The following is a 19553-nucleotide window of genomic DNA, read 5'->3' as shown; positions in this document are numbered from 1 at the left end:
CTCTGGGCCACCATCATGCTCTCGTGTTGGTGCTCCAGGGACCATGGTTACTTTCCTTGCCTCCAGTTGCCCTCCCTTTCATTAACCATGGCCCCCTGCGCCCTCGTGCCTACACTGTACACCTTGGTTAACACTGCTGTATTGTATAATCTCCTCACTCTCTCCCCAGTCCGGTGCGCCATCCCCAGGCTAACAGGCCCTCAGGCGAAGATGCCTAGAAGTTTGTTGTTCTTATGGTTCTGTTTGGGTTTTGTCCCTCTGATTGGGGGAGAGATGTGGGCGGGGGGAATGGGGCGTTATGGTTAAAGTCTTGACAACCAATGGAGGTGCCGCATGCGCTACAGTAGGACATCACAAACACATACATAGGGATCCACTTGCATCCGGATCGACTGACTCCTTTCTCCTGGTAACCCATGTACAGAAACCCAATCATTACCCCTACACGAATGGCAAATAATGACCTGACCTTTATGAGCTGGAATGTCCGTGGACTGGGTAATCACAAAAAGATGCGGCAGATACAGCTACATGCTGAACGCCACGGTGTTAAAATTCTATGCTTACAAGGAACCCATGCTTGCTCTGAACAATGTGAACGCTTCGCTAAACAGTGAGGCCCCCAGAGGTATTACACTAATTATTCCACTCAAAGCCGTGGCACTCTTACTCTAATACACAGGAGCCTGAAGTTCATGTGTAACCACTCGCGCATAGACCCTCTTGGCAGATATGTATTAACCATCGGCACACTGCAACACCACAAGGTAGCTATCCTGAACATATATGGTCCGAATATCGACGATCCCGACTTCTACCTACACCTAGCCTCTGTCCTGGAAAGCTATCCCCTAATTCCGATTGTATGGGGAGGCAATTTTAATACGATACTAGATGTCACCCTGGACAGGTTGGGCTTGAGGCCTCGCCAACTCTCTAGAGCAGTCTATACCATTCTTATAACGCTCCCTCGACTGGCACTAGTAGATGCCTGGCGGCTAATGAACCCCGATTCCCGCACATACTCATTTTATTCCTCTGCTCACGATTCTCACTCTAGAATAGACAGATGGCTCATAACTGACATGCTGGTCAGGTCCCTGTCCCACCAGGCCATCCTCCCCAGAACACTATCAGACCATTCACTGGTACTCATCTCGTTGAACTGGGGTCCGGACGCCGATAAAACGAGACACTAGAGGATGAGACCCTATGCGCTTCTTGATCAATTCTTTGAGGTCAATACAGACTCTTTGACAACGCAAGCCGTCTTCCTGGAGTCCTTTAAAGCATATACAAGGGGAATTGCCATTTCCAAGGGATGTGGCATTCTAAAGGGAATCCGAGCAGACATGGCCGTTAGTGAATCAACCCTGGCCAACCTCCAGACCCAATATGCTCAGAATCACTCCCCAACTACTCTAGCGGCATTGGGCTCGGAACTGGATAGGTTCCGCAGCCTTGCAGAATGCAAGGTTAAATTCCTGGACTCCTCCCAGTTGGCTCCTCCCAGTTGGCAAGGAAATATGGGGAGGGAGAGCGACTGGGCCGCATGACGGCCAGGCTGCTGCGTCGTGAATTCGGAGCCACCAATATTCCGGCTATAGTGAGGCCTAACGGCTCACTGGCCACTTCCTCACAGGATATCAACTCTGAATTTCTATCGTTTTACACCTCCCTGTACTCAGAAGTTGACGGTCCTCATATATCAGAAATTGACTCCTATTTAGATAATATTCCTCTTTCAGTCCTGTCCGCTGATGCTGGCATCTCCTTGGAAAGGCCTATCACATCTGAGGAACTCACAGAAGCCATTGAGTTGTTGGCATCTGGTAAGGCCCCTGGCCCAGATGGACTCCCCATGGAATTTTATAAGCAGTACAAGTCACACCTGGTCCCACACTTACTGGCCCTATGGGAGGAATCGTGCGAAAAAGGTATACTTCCCCCATCCCTCCGGGAGGCGTTGATAACATTCCTCCTCAAACCTGGCAAGCCCCCTACCCAGTGCGGCTCATACTGACCCCTCTCGTTGATTAACAGCGCTGTTAAAATATACGCTAAACTTCTGGCCAACCGCTTAGCCCCATACATACCCCACATCATTCACCCTGACCACAGCGGGCCAATCTGATATAGTTTCCCTGTACACTGATGATGCTCTCCTGTACATCCGCTCTCCGGAAACCAACCTCGCCCCTATCCTGGCGGATGTTGCCCGATTCGGAGACATTTCTGGGCTGAAAGTAAACTGCTCCAAATCTATATTATTCCCACTTACTGATTCCACACAACCCCCTTTGGATTTATGGGGATTCACCTGGTCTCAATCTAGCATCACATACCTGGGGGCGGTAGTCTCCCGACACACGCAAAACTGCGCGAGGACAATTACAAGAACTATCTGACAAACCTGGCCACAAAAACTTCCAGCTGGACTAGACTCCCCATTTCACTAGCAGGTAGGATTGGCATACTTAAAATGGTAGTATTACCTCAACTCCTTTATCTTTTCACCAACCTGCCGATATGGCCAGGGGACGCATTCTTCAAATCACTACGCCATATAAGTAACACCTTCCTTTGACATTCAGGCACAGTCCGTCTCAAACTGACCACCCCCAAGGAATTAGGCGGGTTTAATGCCCCAGACTTCACTAGATACTGGGTGGTAGCCCAATCCCAATTTGCCTCTCATTGGTTTAACACCACTGACCCCCCTACCCCCGCATGTTCAGTTGGAGAAACTAACGGTTTCTGACCGGGTGATTGGCTGCCTTATCCTTAAACCTATACCTCCAGACCCCGACTCCGCAGACCCCGTGGCTAACACATCCTTAGCATTAGCCAAACTCTGGGCAATGGTCAACACACCTCACCCATTCCGCAGGGACCTGCCACTGTGGAACTTCTTCCCTGATGTCCCACCTATCCCACAATCTATCGTATCCCTCTGGGCCAATGCTGGCTTTCTGACACTCCGCGATACCTATGAGCAGGACAATTTCGTCGAGTGGTCTGAACTCCCTCTTTCCCTCAAGCCTCGGCCCTCAGCGTGGCTACAATACTCCTCGCTCCGGAGGAATCTCAAATCCAGATTCCCTGATTTCCCCACGCTACCGCCTGACGAACCCATAGTTGCGGAACTCTGTTTCTCTTCCTTCTTCAAAGGAAAGGTGTCAAGGCTCTACTCCTTATTGCAGGTTAGAGCAGCCCCCGCCTTTACCAAGTTGAAACGCAGCTGGGAGGAGGCTCTTGGGATCGAGATCACCGACGAGAGATGGTCCCGAATGTGTGCTCGCACCCACAACGTGTCTTATAACCCTAAATTTAAGTTAATACAATTTAAGGTGCTGCACAGGTATCATCATACACCAAAGAGACTACATCGCATGTTCTGCGACTTTCCTCCCAATTTCCCCAGGTGTGGTACTGATCAAGCATCTTACATCCATATGCTCTGGCACTGCCCTCACCTGACCCAATTCTGGACTGAAATCTGCTCCACCTTATCAGACATACTAGAGCACACCATTGTCCCCACCCCACTACATTGTCTCTTCCATGACCTCCCCCAGTTGGGGTGCAACTCTAAGAAACTGGCGGGTCTTTGTATGTTGCTGGCAGTCCGCTGCATATTGATGTGTTGGCTCCGCCCTAAGGCACCTACCTACACACAGTGGCTCAGGACAATCACATGGGCACATGACACGGAAGAGGCCTGGAAAGCAATGCAACACCCACATTCAAGGCCAAGGGACATCTGGCGAAGGTTCCGGGATTACATGTCCGCCATGACTTCGCCTTCAAACTCTGCTCCATCCTCCCCTGGCTGTTCTCTATAATATGGTCACTCTGTGAACTGTGTCCCCTCTGTTTCCAATGCAAAAACTTTGTCTACTACATGATCCCCCGACCTGCTACAGATAATTCATGGTATACTGTTGAATATGTATGTTAATTGGTTTTCGCTGCTGGTGCCGTGTGGCTCCCTCTATTTATTTGACTTGACAACACACGAAAAAACAAAGTTTTTTTTAAAAAAAACCCTCAATGCTATTGCACCGTCAAAACTACGCAAACAAAAACCACGTCCCCATCTCAACTCCTGGTTTACTCCCCACCTTAGAGATCTGCGTAAAGAAAAAAGAAAGGCTAAGGCACATTGGAAAAATATACCATCAAAAACTAACAAAAACATCCTTTCCAGTGCCTCCTCTTCTTACAAAGAAGCCATATTGGCAGGAAAAAACGACGTTTATAATAAACACATCTTACAAGCAGAATCCAACACAAAAGAACTCTTTAAGATCCTCAAGGAATTAGAGTCTCCTGTAACCCCACTGGATACATGTACCCCGGACACTACTTGGTGTACCAACATCCAAAAGGCACTCTTCGATAAAATCAGCATGCTCCAAACTAAAATCAACGCCAAAAGAAGTAATATCTCAGATTCAGTAGTCAACCCCCAGTCTTACAACATTCCTACTCCCAAACATGCCTTTATACCTTTCAGCTTCTCACCGCTCTATTTGGGAAATTGAAAATATAATTAAGAAGCTCCAACCGTCCAACTGCCAAGGTGACTTATGTCCAGCTCACATCATCAAGGAGGCTGCCCATGACCGTGCGCCATTACCACCTTCATAAATGGCTCATTTAAATCTGGTATTGTACCAGACAACCTCAAGGATGCTTGGGACATCCTTCTAATCAAAAAGCCTAAACTGGACCCAAGTAACCCGTCCAACTATAGGCCTATTACTACTGTGCCTTACCTACTGAAAATTCTCGACTGTGCCACATACCTCCAAATTCAGGAGTACCTCGAAACTAACAATCTATTAGGCCTCAGGAAATCTGGCTTCCGTCCTAGAAACGGTACTGAAACCGCCTTGATTGATTTAAAAAGACAAATCGAGGACTTAAAAGACAAGGGCAGATTGGCAATACTACTCCTTCTTGATCTCTCAGCAGCTTTCGACCTGGTAGATCATCACATTCTATGTCACCACCTCAAAATAGCTGCCCACTTCTCAGATGCTGCCAATTCCTGGATCAGCACCTTCTTGGCCAACAGAACCATGAGGGTTTTCTCACCATCTGCCTCGGCCGATCCAGCACCTGTCCCATGTGGAGTCCCACGAGGATCCTTCATCCCTCCCACATTGTACAATGTGTTTACAAAGCCACTTTGACATTCTTGACTATCTGGGTGTGTCATACACCAACTATGCGGATGACATCCAGATACTCATCCCCACTACAGGACACTACGTCATTGACTCCAAAGCACTCAACGATGTCTACCTTGTCATCCAGGCCTGGATGGCACATCATGGGAAATGCCTTAATGATGAAAAAACAGTTACTCATTCTAGGTTCACACATCAAACTTTCTAAACTAGACCCTGCATATAAAACCTTTATTATCAATGGGAACACTATCAAAGTGTCCAACGACACAAAAACACTTGGTATTTACTTGGACTCAACACTATCCCTCACCAGACAAACTAATGCTGTTGTACCTGCTTCTGTGTACACATGCAAACTGATCACCGCCTGCAGACACTTCCTGGCAACTGACAACTGCATTATCCTTGCAAGAACCCTCATCATTGCTAAAATTGATTATTGTAACGCACTCTACTTAGGAACTAGCCAAAGAAACATTGATAAGTTACAAGTTACACAGACTAACTAATCGCTTCACACGGCATACAGCCAAACAGCCCCTGAGGTCTGCCCATTTCAACTCACTTACAGTACCCAGATATAAGCTTCAGACTGCCGGGGGATCTAGCTTCCCAGTCCTTGCGGCCAGACTTTGGAACACACTACCCACCTCACTCAGAGCTGAACCTTCCTTTCTATCCTTTAACAACAAAACCAAATCTCTGGCTCCATGAACTTGACGGCTCTGCCTTGTCATCCTAACTATCGTGGCTAGGTATGATAAGGTGCCTCTGTCTTACTCCTCAGCCATCTTCCTCACTTGCTAAACCTAGTTTTCCTGTACGCCGGTTTACCTGGTACTATGCCATCACACTACATGATTTGCTGACCTTACTGTGTGTAACTATATCATTTCCGTGTAACATTTGTTTTGTCCTAGAAATGCTTATTCTTTAGGTCATGTGTTCTCCCACTTGGGAAAGTTATGTGCATGTATGTAACCAATTCCTACTTAAATTATGTGCCCAGATGCCCAAGGTGCGCAATACAATTAAACAAATGCAAATACAAACTCTGTCTCACCCAATGCAAGGCAATTTTATGAAAGCCTTTCAGTTAACATTGCTAAAGGTGTGCTCCAGACTCTGACAAAGAACAAATAGCCAGTTTCAGCATGGTAGATGCGAAGCATATACCTGATCCTGCTGTCCCCTCCTCTCCCCACGTGGCTACCTTGCCCTCTGTCTCTTCCTCCTCGGCCCCTCTTAGGGCTCCTTCTCCTCCGCAGGTTGTACCTCTGATCTGTACCCCTCCCCGGAAGGTCTTAAGGCTGGCAGCCTTCTTCACCTTGCCACTCAACTCTCACTCTGCTGTCAAACACTCCTCTGACATCTGCCACCTCCTTGAAGAACTAGACCTTGATGTCCTTGGCCTTACTGAGACCTGGTTCACGGCCAGCTCTGTCACAAGCTTTGACACTCTCCTCCCCGATGGCTACAAGTTCCTCGCTGCACCCAGATCCTCCCGGTCCAGTGGAGGGGTAGCCCTGATCTTTCCCGAGTGGATTCATGCCTCTATCATTCCCACTCAGACCTACTCCTCTTTTGAATGCCTTGTCTGTAAGCTCTCTCTCTCCTACCCATTCTCTTACCGTGGCTACTATCTACTGGCCTCCTGGTCAAATCACCTAATTTCTCTGATTGGGCAGACCTCTCCTGCTCCCTTCTGGCCTCTACCACTACAACTCCTCCTCCTCCTCGGTGTCTTCAATATCCATTTAGATTCTCCTTGTTCCTCCTCTTTACTCATCCGTGACCTCTGTTACTCCCTCTCCCTTTCTATCCTCCCCTCTGGCCCGACTCACTCTGCAGGGCACACACTCAATGTCTTGATCTCCTCCGACCTCCTCTCTCCACCCTTCTGACCACTCCTCTCTCCTGGAGCGATCATCCCCTCCTCTCCTCTCACCCACTGTTCCACCCAAGCCAAGCCTACCCCAACTCTGCCACCTACCTTTTCGGACATCCGGGCCATGAAGCGTGTGTCAGTTGAGGCTTTTGCTGCAACCTTCTCTTCCCCCCTCCACCTCTGGCAGACTCACATCCTGATACAGCCCTGTCTCTGCTCTACTCTTCTATTTCTGATACTCTTGATGCTCTTACCCCTGTCATGAGGATCCGTTTGAAGTCTAATGCCAAGTGCAATTGCTGTTATGACCTAGCTAGTGCAGGGCGGCTGAGAGGAAATGGAGGGCTTCTTGTTCATCCTCTGACAAACTGGCCTGTCGCCTGTTCCAAAGGCAATACCGACTCTATCCTAACCAAGAAGAGTCCACATTCAAGCCTGTGTCTCTGCGGCATCCAACAACTCGGCCGTACTCTTTCAAATCTGCAAGGAGCTGACCAGCCCTGCTGCAGTCTCTTGCCTCCCAGGCTCTTTGCAATGGCCTTGCCTCTCACTTTATCTCTAAAACCCAGGACATTCCTGTCCACCTTCTCCTCCCCTGCCCCTGCATTGCCATTTTCTGCTCCACTTTCCAGTGCTATGCTGACGACACAACTCATGTTCAGGCTGCCCTCGGCCTCCTCCTCTCCTTCCCTCATCTCTGATGGCCTAACTGCCATTCAAGATTGGTGTGCCGCCAACGATCTTTGTCTGAATGCCAGCAAGACTGATATCTCCCTCATCGGCACACCTTCACCTTCCTTTCCACTCCCTCTCTGGCCAGCCTCCCATGGCCCTCCACCTAACCCCACCTGCAAGGCTAAGAACCTCAGGGTCATCTTTGACTCCACACTCACCTTTTCCGCCCACATCTGTGAGGTCTCTAAAAAGTCAAACTTCCAACTGTACCTCCTCAGAGGTGCTCTGCCTTTCCTCTCCTTCCCCCAGGAGCTCATTGTCTCCCAAGCTCTGGTTCTCTCTAGGTTGGACTAGTGTAACAGCCTCTTTCTAAATCTACCTGCCTCTACTCTCTGCCCTTTGCAACTAATCCAGAACAAGACTGCGAGACTTGTCCTTGGCCTCAAGTCCTGGGATCGTATCTCTCCAGCTCTGAAATCCCTCCATTGGCTCCCAGTGGATGCAAGGATTACATTCTAAACCCTCTGCATTGTCCACAAGGCTTTCTGGGACCTGGGTCCAAATACCTTCAGCTATCCCTCTGCAAATACCTCCCCTCTCGAGCTCTTCACTCCTCTACCTCCAACTCCCTCACGGTCAGTCGTTTTTCAAAGAAACGAGCTGGGGTAGATCCCAGTCTTCGGCTGGAGCCTCCCTCTGGAACAGACTTCCCGACACTCTGAAACTCGAGGAGAGCCATCTCCAGTTCCGGAAACACCTCAGGACTTTCCTCTTTACATCTGCCTTTGCCCCCCCCCTTCTTCCCTGCTGATCTGTTCTCTCTCGGCACTGTGCAGCTGGCCACCCTCTGTCTTCCGGGCCCACGTACCTGCTCACCCGGCCACCCTTTGCACAGGGGTCTGCATCTGTATCCATACAGTACCCCTCTTTTTCTTCCTGCACTTATCAGACACACCCGGTCTGCTGCTTTAACCCTGCACTTGCCATTTGCTGGCTGCACTACCACTGTCACTATTTGTGCCTTTATTATTTATTTATTATTATTTATTTGTTTCTCCTTTGTTCTGCACTTTCCACTCTCCCCCGTCCCATGCACTTTTCCCCTCTCCCTCTCCCATGCACTTGTGCGTTCTCAAAGTCACTGGGCCTAGTAAGAACGTGGTTTTGTTCTCCCCCGTTTCCCCTTCCTTGCCTCGTCGCGCTCAGAAACACATGTGTACGAGCGCGATAGAAATAAAATATCAATATCAATGGTGAAGAAACTGTTTTGTATGGTGAAAATTAAATTCCATCAGACACCAGCCATGCCTTCAGGTATTTTAAGGAGTTTGGTGGCAAAAGGTGCCCTGAAGCATTTAGAACTTTAGTTGCCTGCATGGAAACTTTACCTGAAAGTAGTGCAGATTGTGAAAGGGGCTTATCTCCAAGCAGAGTGATAAGAAGGCCTGTAAAGGTTCTGAAACCAGATCAAACCAGACTCAATAATGGAAATAGACAAAGTGCAAAGCAAAACCCAGCTTTATTATTATCCAAATAAAGCAGGGACAGCATTCAAGCATATCATTGTTGATGCATATCAAAAACAGTCCTAAAGACTAGATGGTGCCCTTGCTTTCTTTGTTATGAACACATTAAGTGACGTGGAGGAACACAGGGACACTTGCAGGGGTTTCCTCTCAACATACACTGTATCAGTGCGGAAGGAATCTGACTTCTACCCCAAGCATGCATGCCTTTCACAGTAAGCGCCCCTCCAAACAGGACGCAGTGCGTAGAAGGACAATGCAAATTATAACTTCCTGTAGAGTTTTGTTTTCCTCCGGTGAGGTATTACAGAAATTAAATATACTGAGAACTTAGTGCTACGCATGTGTGATAAAACACTTTGTAGCCTATGGAATGCAAGTTTAACCACAGCCCAAATTCCATAGTGCAAAACCACTGTAACACAGGGCAGGAATGGCGAGTACCTCCACTTCTTTTATCCATTTCAAGCACAGACTATGGTCAATCCTTTTCTCACAAAACATGCTAACACCATAACAAAAGCACAACTGTCAGGATATTGCGGCATGAAATGGCAAATTTTGCGGCATTGATTGGCAAATTTGGCGGCACAAACCTTTATTTATTGCTGCATTTTTGCGGGACATTTTGTATTATCTGGATTTTGTAAGATTGCCAGGTTGTACGAAAGAGGCAGAATGCAAGGCTAAAAGAGAGTTAGGTGTCATTACTATGCATCTTTTGTATTAATTTAATAGGAAGAATCCCGAATGTCTCTGGCTTGGCAGAAGTTTTTTTGTTTTGGCTACATTTTTATTTTAATGTGCATGCCTATTTAATAGTATTATCTAAATTGATCATTATCAGTTGTAATGCTGAAACATTTTCCCTTCTATGTTCTCAAATCCCCCAAACACCCACACACCTCTCTCACTAACACACATCACACAGCTCACCAACTCCCCATTACAACTTGCATTCCTGAACCTCTCACTCTGTCATACAAATACTAACATTCTATGTCACACTGGCAAGTCACAATTTGCACTCGCCCGCCCCAGCCAAACTCCAAAACATACTCCCAACTCACACCTTACAAGCAATTCCTGCCGCAATATACAGTCCTTCATTCTTTTGTGCTGCTTCTGCATCTTGCATCCTTTCTCCCATTCTATCACACTCTTCACTCATCTTTTTTCGCCAATTTACAGCTCACTGCCTCTTTCCGGCCAACCGCTTCCTCTCTGCTTTCTGGCTCAGTGCTCCCCCTGACCACACGCTCCATCTACTTTCTGTACCTCCGCTCGCTCTCAGATTTCTGGCCCACCGCATCACTGCTTCCTCTGCTCTCTTGTGCACTTCCTCCTTTGACCCACTGCTCTCCCTCTGCTTTCTTGCCTATCACGTCACATCTCACCCATCACTCTTCCTCTCTCTCTCTCTCCTTTCCCTTTCATAGTGTGACCATTTTTTTAAAATGTAGATTTTGACCATGATCCTAAAAAAAAAAATGGGACATTTAAGCCGAGGATATGCTATTTTTAGATGGCCCATTTTTGGAAATGAGCAGGTCACCTTATTCTCAAAAGCGACCTTCGCTTTTCCACGAGGATGGACTGTAGTGCAAATTATGCGCTGGACAGCTGCCTTGAATAGGGTTCTGGGTTGTTTGACAGAAGTGTAATTATTTGCGGGCGGAATTGACCTTATTCAATTTTGCTGCAAATAGATTTGCACTTCAGCCGAACAACCCAAAATGTACTTTTCACCACCAACCCCTAGTTAAATGCTTGGTCGCTGCCACTTCCCCTCCAACCCTGCGGTGTCAGATCAGTCCCTCTAACACCGGATTGATCCGCCGCCGCAGGGTCCCTTTTTTTTTGTTTTTGTTTGCAGACCCCCGCCTCCAATTTTGAGGAAGCGGGGGCCACCCCTGCAAACCCCAAGGCCAAAATACTGAACATAAGGAGCGGGTGACACCCCCTCAACCCCTGCTCCACATGTTGGGTATTTATAAAAATCGATCGAATGGTACTGGCGAAATAGGTCAAATTGTACCATTTGATTGATTTGTGGTGGTCAAAATGGGTAGTACCTTGAATTGGAGCACTCTCCCGACAGTGTTCTGCAAGCTCCCAACGCGTCCACTGTAAAATGCGACCCAAAAAAAAAAAAAAAACACATTTCTATCCTGTTTGAGGAACAGAAATGCAAGTGACATAGCAGCGGTTCATACCTTAAAAAAATGCATGACCGGGTCAAGAAAGAACCTGGGGATCATTATGAGGTTGCCGGTCCGGAAAGAACGGTACCGGTAAACTTGCTGCTACCGTGGTTTCCGGACCGGTAAACTATGAGTTCTGCGAGCAGGTGCCTTTCAGCCCGCCAGGTCTGACCTGGCAGACAGAATGGCACCCGCTCGTGGACCTTAATGGATGCACCGGCACTGTTGCACACAGTGCCCAGTGCATCCGTCCTCCCCATTCCCATTGAGTTTAATGGGACTCGATGGGAATGGGGATTTTCTTTTTTCCAGCGTCTGGCTGGAGGGACCACCAGAAAAAAAAATGACTCTGGCAGCAGCCGTGCTGTTTTTACCGGCACTTTACATTTTAGTAAAATGTGCCCATTCAAGTGTCCCTTGTGGATTGAGCTGCTCTTTTTCTGGGCGCAAGTGATGTGTTTGCGCATTTCATTTCTTGCATTGATGAGTTTTGAGAATCTGGCACCCTGAGGATTTTTTTTTTATTGTAGTTTTAGCATTTTTTTGTGTTTTTTTGCGCAACACTGCCGTTTTCGCAGCATTTTGCGGGGTTCGCAAAATCGCTATAAGCTGGAGGGTCTGACTACTACATGCAATGCCATGCTCCACTACCTACAGAAAGACGGAGAGAGCGAGAGACATACAGACTTACCCGTTCGTTTGTGCGAGGTGTCCCCCCACGGAGGTCAGAGAAATCTATGGCTGTGACGGGTAGCGGTACACGACCTGATGGAAACAAAGCAGAGGCAGCAAACAAGTTAAGTACTTAAGAAAAGGTGCCTATAAAAGCAACGTCTAGTCTAGTAATTAAGTGGAGAAAGTGGCTGTCAAATCGCTTTATTGAATTTTGGGACAATGAGTGAATTGCGCGTCTTTCTACAAAACAATCATTTACAATTTAATTGCATGTCTCATGTCTAATATTTAATGGCTTTGTAAATGCATGAGTTAGGATTTTTTTGGGGGGGCTTGGGGGGGGGGGGGAGGCAAAGCCTGCCCACGCCCCAGAACCAAAAAACAAACACATTGGCAATGCCAAAGGTTTTGGCTTTTGTGTAGGCATGAATAGGGTTTATCCCAGGCACTCCCATAGTGGGATTAATTGGCCATCATTGGTACCAGCTGCAAAATGGTGCTAGCACATGGGCATATAATGGTAGTCCCTGGAAAATGCCTAATAGTTATACACAAGTCAAAACTGTTGGCTTTGCCAATGCATGTTTTTAATAGGACTTCAGTGAAAAACACGCATAATGCTTATAAATTGATTGGCTGAAGGTAGACCTGCTTAAGAGAATTTTTATTACACCAATAGTGAGTTTTCAGCTCCAATTAAGTCATTAACTCTCAAAAGACTTTCGAAAAAATACTGGCAGGTAGGCAGTTCAAGCACAAAGTTTGATGGTAAGGCTTGATAAAGCTTGCTCACAAAGATCCCAAGAGGAAGTGTTTTGGAAGGGGCAATAAATGAGTGGCAATGGCCGTAGGGATTAGCATGACCATGTGCAGTCAATGGGTAGGTAAATAACCAAACAACTATTAGCTTTGTGTCCCTCCTCATATGCCATTTCTCCATAGCTGTACTCTAATGCAATAGTTTCAGCTTATTAGGTGGCATGTTATTGCCACATAATAGCCAAAACTAAAAAAGAAATTCAGTTCACATTTAGGAAGTGTGACAAATCAATAGTATTCACCCCTTCTCCCAAGGAGTGAGCCACCCCCGTGGGGTTAGAGAGGTGAGCAAGCTCCACAAGACCCTCTTTAGGGGTCTGGGTAAGTGGGACCTCACTGGGAGTGACTCCCCATGAGGAACTCCCGATATCAGCAACAATATCTGCGTAAATGGGATTATCCTCTATACTTAGTCAAACATCTTTTCTATTGACTTCAAGTAATGCTGGATCAACTATGAAATCTGATGCTGAATCGATTGAGAGAAGAGAAAGCCATCGTTATGGCATGGACACAGGAGATCTATGGTGGGCCTGGGGCTTCACAAACAATGCTGAAACCAACAGGAGCAAGAGATGTGAAATCTCCCACCAGGCAAGCGATGCTGAACAGCCAGAGTTCACCAGACACCTGGAGTGACTCCGCTGTGGAGTCAGGAAGAAAAAAGCAGAGCTAAAGCAAAGCTGCTGGGTCTCGACACCAGACCGCAGAAATCGAAAGCCTGGGAATTAAGGTACCGGGTGTAGGGATATATTCATGCATGAAATATTTGTGCAAACAATAGCACATGTGTACAGATTCAAAGGGAAGTATATGTGTGGAACTGCATTGGAAATAACTAACAACTAATAAGGGCAAGTTAGAAGTAAGCTTTGGACTGTTGACATTTCAGTTTGGACTCTGAGAGCCGAGCGCTCTTATTTAGTTCTGCCTTGTAGTCTGGTTTGAGGCATTTTTATTTTACTCTATAAGTAAATTCGTGACCACCAAATCAACCCAAAACATCAAACTTTTTTAAATTAAAAATTAAATTTAAATTAAATAACATCACAAGATCGTTGAAGCTGCGAGGAGGAATACATCATAACAATTCATCTTGACTCATATTCCTTCCTATTTCTGGCTTTACATGCCATTTGGAAATTCTCTATTGGATGCAAAAACCATATGTCCCACAATGCATATTTTGAAAAAAGGCATATTACCATGTAAGTGCTTGAGAACTACAACCCCTAGAAGTCCAATAAGCTTGCTCTGTTTTCACTTTTTGAAGTTAAGAGGGGGAGGTGGCACTACTGATCAGGTTTCGGTCCAGTGTGTTCCAGTACCTAAGCAGCTGCCTGGAGGAACACTTTCTTCCACTCAGCGTGTTCCAGTTCATTTGTGCCGTGATCTCCTGCTTAGCCATTTTACGGTTGTCAGAACCCGCGAATGTTCCACTGTCCTTGTTGCCCGACTGCAGCCCTGTGCTCCTGTGTCTATAGCTTTTCTCTCTTTCTCTCTTTCTCTCTCTCTCCCTCTCTCCCCTCCAAACGCCCCCTCCCCCGAGCCCCACTGTCCTTGTTCCTTGCCTGCAGTCTCTCTTTCCAGTCGAGTTTCAGTCCAAAGTTTCTTTTATTCCAGTCCAGAGTTTGTCTGCAGTTCCATGAATTCGATCGAATAGTTTCTGACTAGATTCCATGTGACCAGTTTGTAGTTCAGTATTCGGTTCCTCGATTCTAGTCCATAGTTTCCAGCTTACAGTTACAGTCCTCAGCACATGTGCTCTTAGTGTGCATTCGTTATGTTAATGCTCGTGCTCTTTCTTTTCTATTTTGAACCTCGTTTATTTAGAAGTCCTGTTTTCCCCCTGGATATTTAAACTTATGTTATTGTTATTTTTCTCACATATTATTCCTATGGAAAGAGTTTGGCTACTAATCGTTTCAGAAGGCCGCCCCTTTCCTTCGTCTCATCTCTGTGTTGTTCATTGTGCCATATTTGTTAATAGTGTGCTGGCTACTGTTTCAGGAGGAAATCACTGTTCCATTCCTGCTGGACTAGTAACTTGTGAGTAGGGCTTTATTGTGTGTGCCTTGTAGACCGTTCACAAAAAAGTCCAATCTTGATGGTTCTTTCCATAAGCATTCTAAGTGGGGCACTGCATCAGTAGATCACTCAGAAGGCTGGAGCTTCACTCGACATTGCGAGTAACCCTGCAACCATTCTGAGTGCAACTCAAGTTGGGACACGCCTGGTTTTAGCTGTATTCCCTTCTTTGTTCGGTTTGCTGCCTTTTCTGCTCGTCTACTTTCAGCCAATTCTCTCGTTTGTGTAAGACTCCCTTACCATTTCTGTATCCAATTTTCTCTCCAGCTTTGGGGTGCCAGTCCCAACTCGTCCAACAGCAGCATGTGCTTTGGGGCATATATGCTATTTTGCTTATTGGCAGCTTGGATCTCATTACAAAAAGGATATTCAGCAAATTCAATGTGAAATCATTTTATATCTCAAAAACATAATAAGCGTTGGTGGGAGGCAAACTCACTTGCTCACCATGTAAAGCTCCTACCTATTCAAGACCCCAACACACATCTAGAAATCTCCCACAACGAGCGAAACAACAAAAACTGCAGACCTATAGCCCCCTAGAGTGGTGAACTACCGATATACAATTATGCAGGAGAAGAAAATAGTCAGCCTTGCGCGCCCCTGTCTCCTCTTCCCATTTGTTGACTACTGCTTGTCCTTGCCAGCCTTAAGCAACAGCTGGCAAGGCAACATAAATTAGCGAGTGATGCCCTGCCCCTCTACCTTGCTCCCCACTAATGATCCACTCCACTCGAAAAAGCTACACGATGAATGAAGAACACAAATGGCAAATGGCCCCTCCCACCAGTTCCATATCGTCTATATCACGGGCAATAGTCCCAATCAATGTGAATACTTAATACCCAATCTTTATTTTTTTCAAAAATGAAAATCCATGTGTGGTGGTTTAGGAGCCTCATAAAAGGTTTATATTAGAAGACTGCCAATACATTATGCTGGTATTATTAAATTCGAACAAGGACTGCTTAAACAAAAAGATCCATACCAGATACTATTTATTGGAAACTATATTTAGTATATACAAAAAAGGTAGCAGGCGCCCCTCTCTTGAAAGAACTTGGCATGATACTCTGTTCAGAGAGGAATTGCCATAGCATTTCGGTGCTGGACTGCCCATACGGGCGGGACAAAGACTGATATGCAAATGCATATTTCCCATCTGTGAAAGGTACAGTGAGCAAAAAGCAGATGGCTGCGACCTCGCAATGTGGTTAACAACCACTGAACAGATTATCATGCCCTGTTCTTCCGAGAGAGGGGCGCCTGCTACCTTGTTGAATATATTTAGTATATTCTTCAAACAAACATTGGCAACAAAACACAATAACAGTATAGCACAAATGTGTAAACTAAACAAGGGCTACAAATTTGCACTCGCCATTGGCTAGTGATAATGGGCTCTTGGTGAGTAAGAAATGGTGGGCTCCATGTACGTATGTATGTATAGAATTGAGGTGGTAAATGACTATTTAAGGCTGACCAGTAGCTTGGAATGTTTACCCGGTTATAAAGCACACCAATGTACCAAAAAACGTGGAAAGAACATCTCTTAAAAGTAGCATTTCACAACTTTCTCTCCAATTTAAACAATGCAAATGCTTCTACAAAATATCCGATCCAGCGAGAGGGCTAGACAGGGTGCAATGAGCCACATGCTGGGTGAACCGGGGACTACACTCGACAACAGCAGGGCACAGGAAGTCCCTTGAGCAGGGGAAGTTCATGTTACAGCTCAAGCGGCGGCCTATAGGACCACAGCCAATTCTCAAGAAGCCACTGTGCACCCTGCCGAGGGGAGTGCCACCATAATAGGTCCCACTAGCGGGAAGCACATAAAAGCGAGGGCCAACAGCAACTACCTGCCGGGACGAGATTATAATAGACATTGCCCAAAAGGGGTCACGCAACTGTGCGCTAAACCGCCTTTTAGAAGGGTAGCACCATACCAGACACTGGACGGGAGTGGTCACACTGATCAGCAGCTACCCAGACAGTGGCATCAACAATATTATTGCACTGGATATTCCAAGCAGCCGACATCCAACAATGGGGAGTGATAAACGAAATGGCCAGCGACGAGTGCAGAACCAAGGCGAGGCAGAAGAACCGGACCTGGAAACTTACTATGGCGTCCAAAATGCAGAAGAGCAAAGCAACCCACTGTGATGCTGGAAATGCATTGGAGAGACAGGGCCTCCCTGTCCTTGTCCTGTAGTCCTTTTTCATTGTGTTCTGTATTGTTTTCTGCCCAGGAGTCCATGTGAGACTCCTGGCAGTGCAGCTCTTCCTGTTTTTGGTTTGGTGTACAGACCCATGGGATACCCTTATGGCACCCATGTGTGGGGGTACAACCCTGTGCCCCTAGTGTATGTTTTTTGGGCACCTGTGGGTGGCCCACAGAGCAGGGTATGGGCTGGTGGCAGCTCCATGCTGAATTTGACAGGTGCTCCGAGTATCCTCCATTTTGGGATACCCAGGCCCTGCCATTGGAATCAGTTGATTCCTGATGGAAAACAAGGTGGCCCCTGTGGCCTCTTGCTTTCTATTGCCTGTTACCTTGTGTTTCCAAAGTCCTGGGAAGCCCTGACTCTGTCCCTTCCCCCTGACTGCTTGTTGGGTGGAAGTTCCATATATGGTGTTGTTGTGAAGTCCAGTCCAGACTGGCTGGAGCCTTCCCAGTGACCAATATGCACTTCTTGTTGTGGCTGTCTGGTTTCTGGTATGAGAGGCAAAGACTGAGACAGCCCTGCTCGAAACTGGCCTGAATACAGTGTGTAGTGTTGAATGGCTGGGTACTTGTCCCAATCCACATTCCTGGTTGTGAATGTCTGAGAGGGAGGAGGATGGCCTGAATGCACTGTGTGCCTGATTGGCTGACTGACTGCATGAATGCCCATCTGTATGATTGGCTGCGGAGTGTGACCCAGCACTGTGGATGAGAGACAGGATAGTATATCTGGGGACCTCTCACCACTGGAAATTGTTCAGAAGCTGTGTCTACACTTGAAGAGTAACTGGAACTGCTGATCCTCGACGCCCAGCTGGAAGAAGAAGACTTGCTGTTGCATTTGCTTCGACCTGATCTGAAAGCTGCCGAATTCATCGAAGACTGATCCAAGAGAGGACCTGGTAAGGCGCCCTCTTCCCATGCTCCGAGGGACCATCGAGCACCACTGACCTTCGCCGAAGCTCCCTGGAAATCAGACCCTCGAAAGGCTGCCGACCGGTGACGGGATCGCCGAGGAGCTCGAAGTGAAGCACCCGGACTTCGCAGCCGTCGAAGTCCATTGCCGTCGACCAGGGTTCGCATGTTTGTGTAACCGCTGGAGGCCCATCGAAGTCGTGTTGCCCCAGAAGAGGGGACCGCTTGACGCCGTGCCGCCGACGAGCGGAGCCGCCCGCTCCTTTGCCTAAGAACATTTGAATCGAAGGACTCCCTTGTCCGCACCGACGACCGCTTTATCCTGACGGAGAGAGTTGAGGCCGCCGAAGAGAATCCGCCGGTGGGTTTCCCGCCACCTGAAGGCCACAAAGACTCCGACGACTCGACGCCCTTGCTGGGCCACAGTTCTTCTGAAACTCTTTGCGGTCCAGAACTATCAAACGCTGAGGTGCCCCGCACACCTCATCCTCGCAGGACGTGTCTGACTAGCACCGCCTCGATCAACACCGTGGTCTCGGCACCCTCAAACTTCTCATCGACGCCGTCAACGCCAAGTTCATCTTCTTCGACGCCTCTCGACGATCCGTGACTCCTGCTTGAAAGGGGGTCGCTCAAGAAGGATCCATCGACGCTTCTTCGAAGAACTCTGCTCCACCAGGTACATTGGGGGGGGTAAAAACATTATAGGAGGAAATAAGACTATTGATCAATATATGGACTGGGCTTGTGCTATATCTTTATTTTACAGGTTGCCCAGGTGGGGGGGATCTCCACACAGAACTGTGTTTAGGTAACTGACTCAGTATTCTGCCTATTGTTTCAACCATCTTGCTTTCCCTCCTCTCTCTATTGATGGTTTCCTTTTTATGGATCTGTGTGACATTTTAACAGTATAGTTGATGCACTTTAAAGAGGTCTGATAATATTGGTGGTACCACTTTAGAATTGTATATATTTGCCAGCGTTGACTTCTGAGTACAAAGTGAGTTATTGTGATAGTGTACATACCTTTGAATATTAATTATGTAAAGACTTTGTTTTCAGTAATACAGTGTGTGGACATTCCTTTGCGGGGGCTTGGGGACTACATTGTACTGAAGAACCAGCATGCATCACCTCCTGAGAAGCTAGGCCTTGATTGCTCGTCCATTGCTACCTTAATAGAGAATCTTGGCTGGGGTCCTCTGTGCCTCTCCTCTACCATATAGAGAGAAGAAGTATAGACACCCTCCTCCAGTCTTCACACCCACGATAGACAACTTTACTAAATCCACAAATACAACATAAACCGCTACGCTGCGGACCTCATCT

At 47.1% G+C, this 19553-nt stretch overlaps 1 protein-coding gene across 1 annotated transcript in view; it reads right to left on the bottom strand.

Moving 5' to 3' along the window:
- Positions 1-19553, bottom strand: part of LOC138456456 (palmitoyltransferase ZDHHC21-like) — a 468858-nt gene that overhangs the window by 306282 nt on the left and 143023 nt on the right. The window contains exon 3 of the mRNA XM_069607178.1: positions 12186-12259. Coding sequence (XP_069463279.1) covers positions 12186-12259 — 74 coding nt within the window. The remainder of the gene's footprint in view (positions 1-12185; positions 12260-19553) is intronic.

The sequence above is a fragment of the Ambystoma mexicanum genome, chromosome 1p (assembly GCF_040938575.1).
Source record: "Ambystoma mexicanum isolate Mex_15411 chromosome 1p, UKY_AmexF1_1, whole genome shotgun sequence".
Classification (NCBI taxonomy): Eukaryota; Metazoa; Chordata; class Amphibia; order Caudata; family Ambystomatidae; genus Ambystoma; species Ambystoma mexicanum.
The sequence above is the reverse complement of the archived record's forward strand: the minus strand, read 5'-3'. Positions and strand labels throughout refer to the sequence as shown.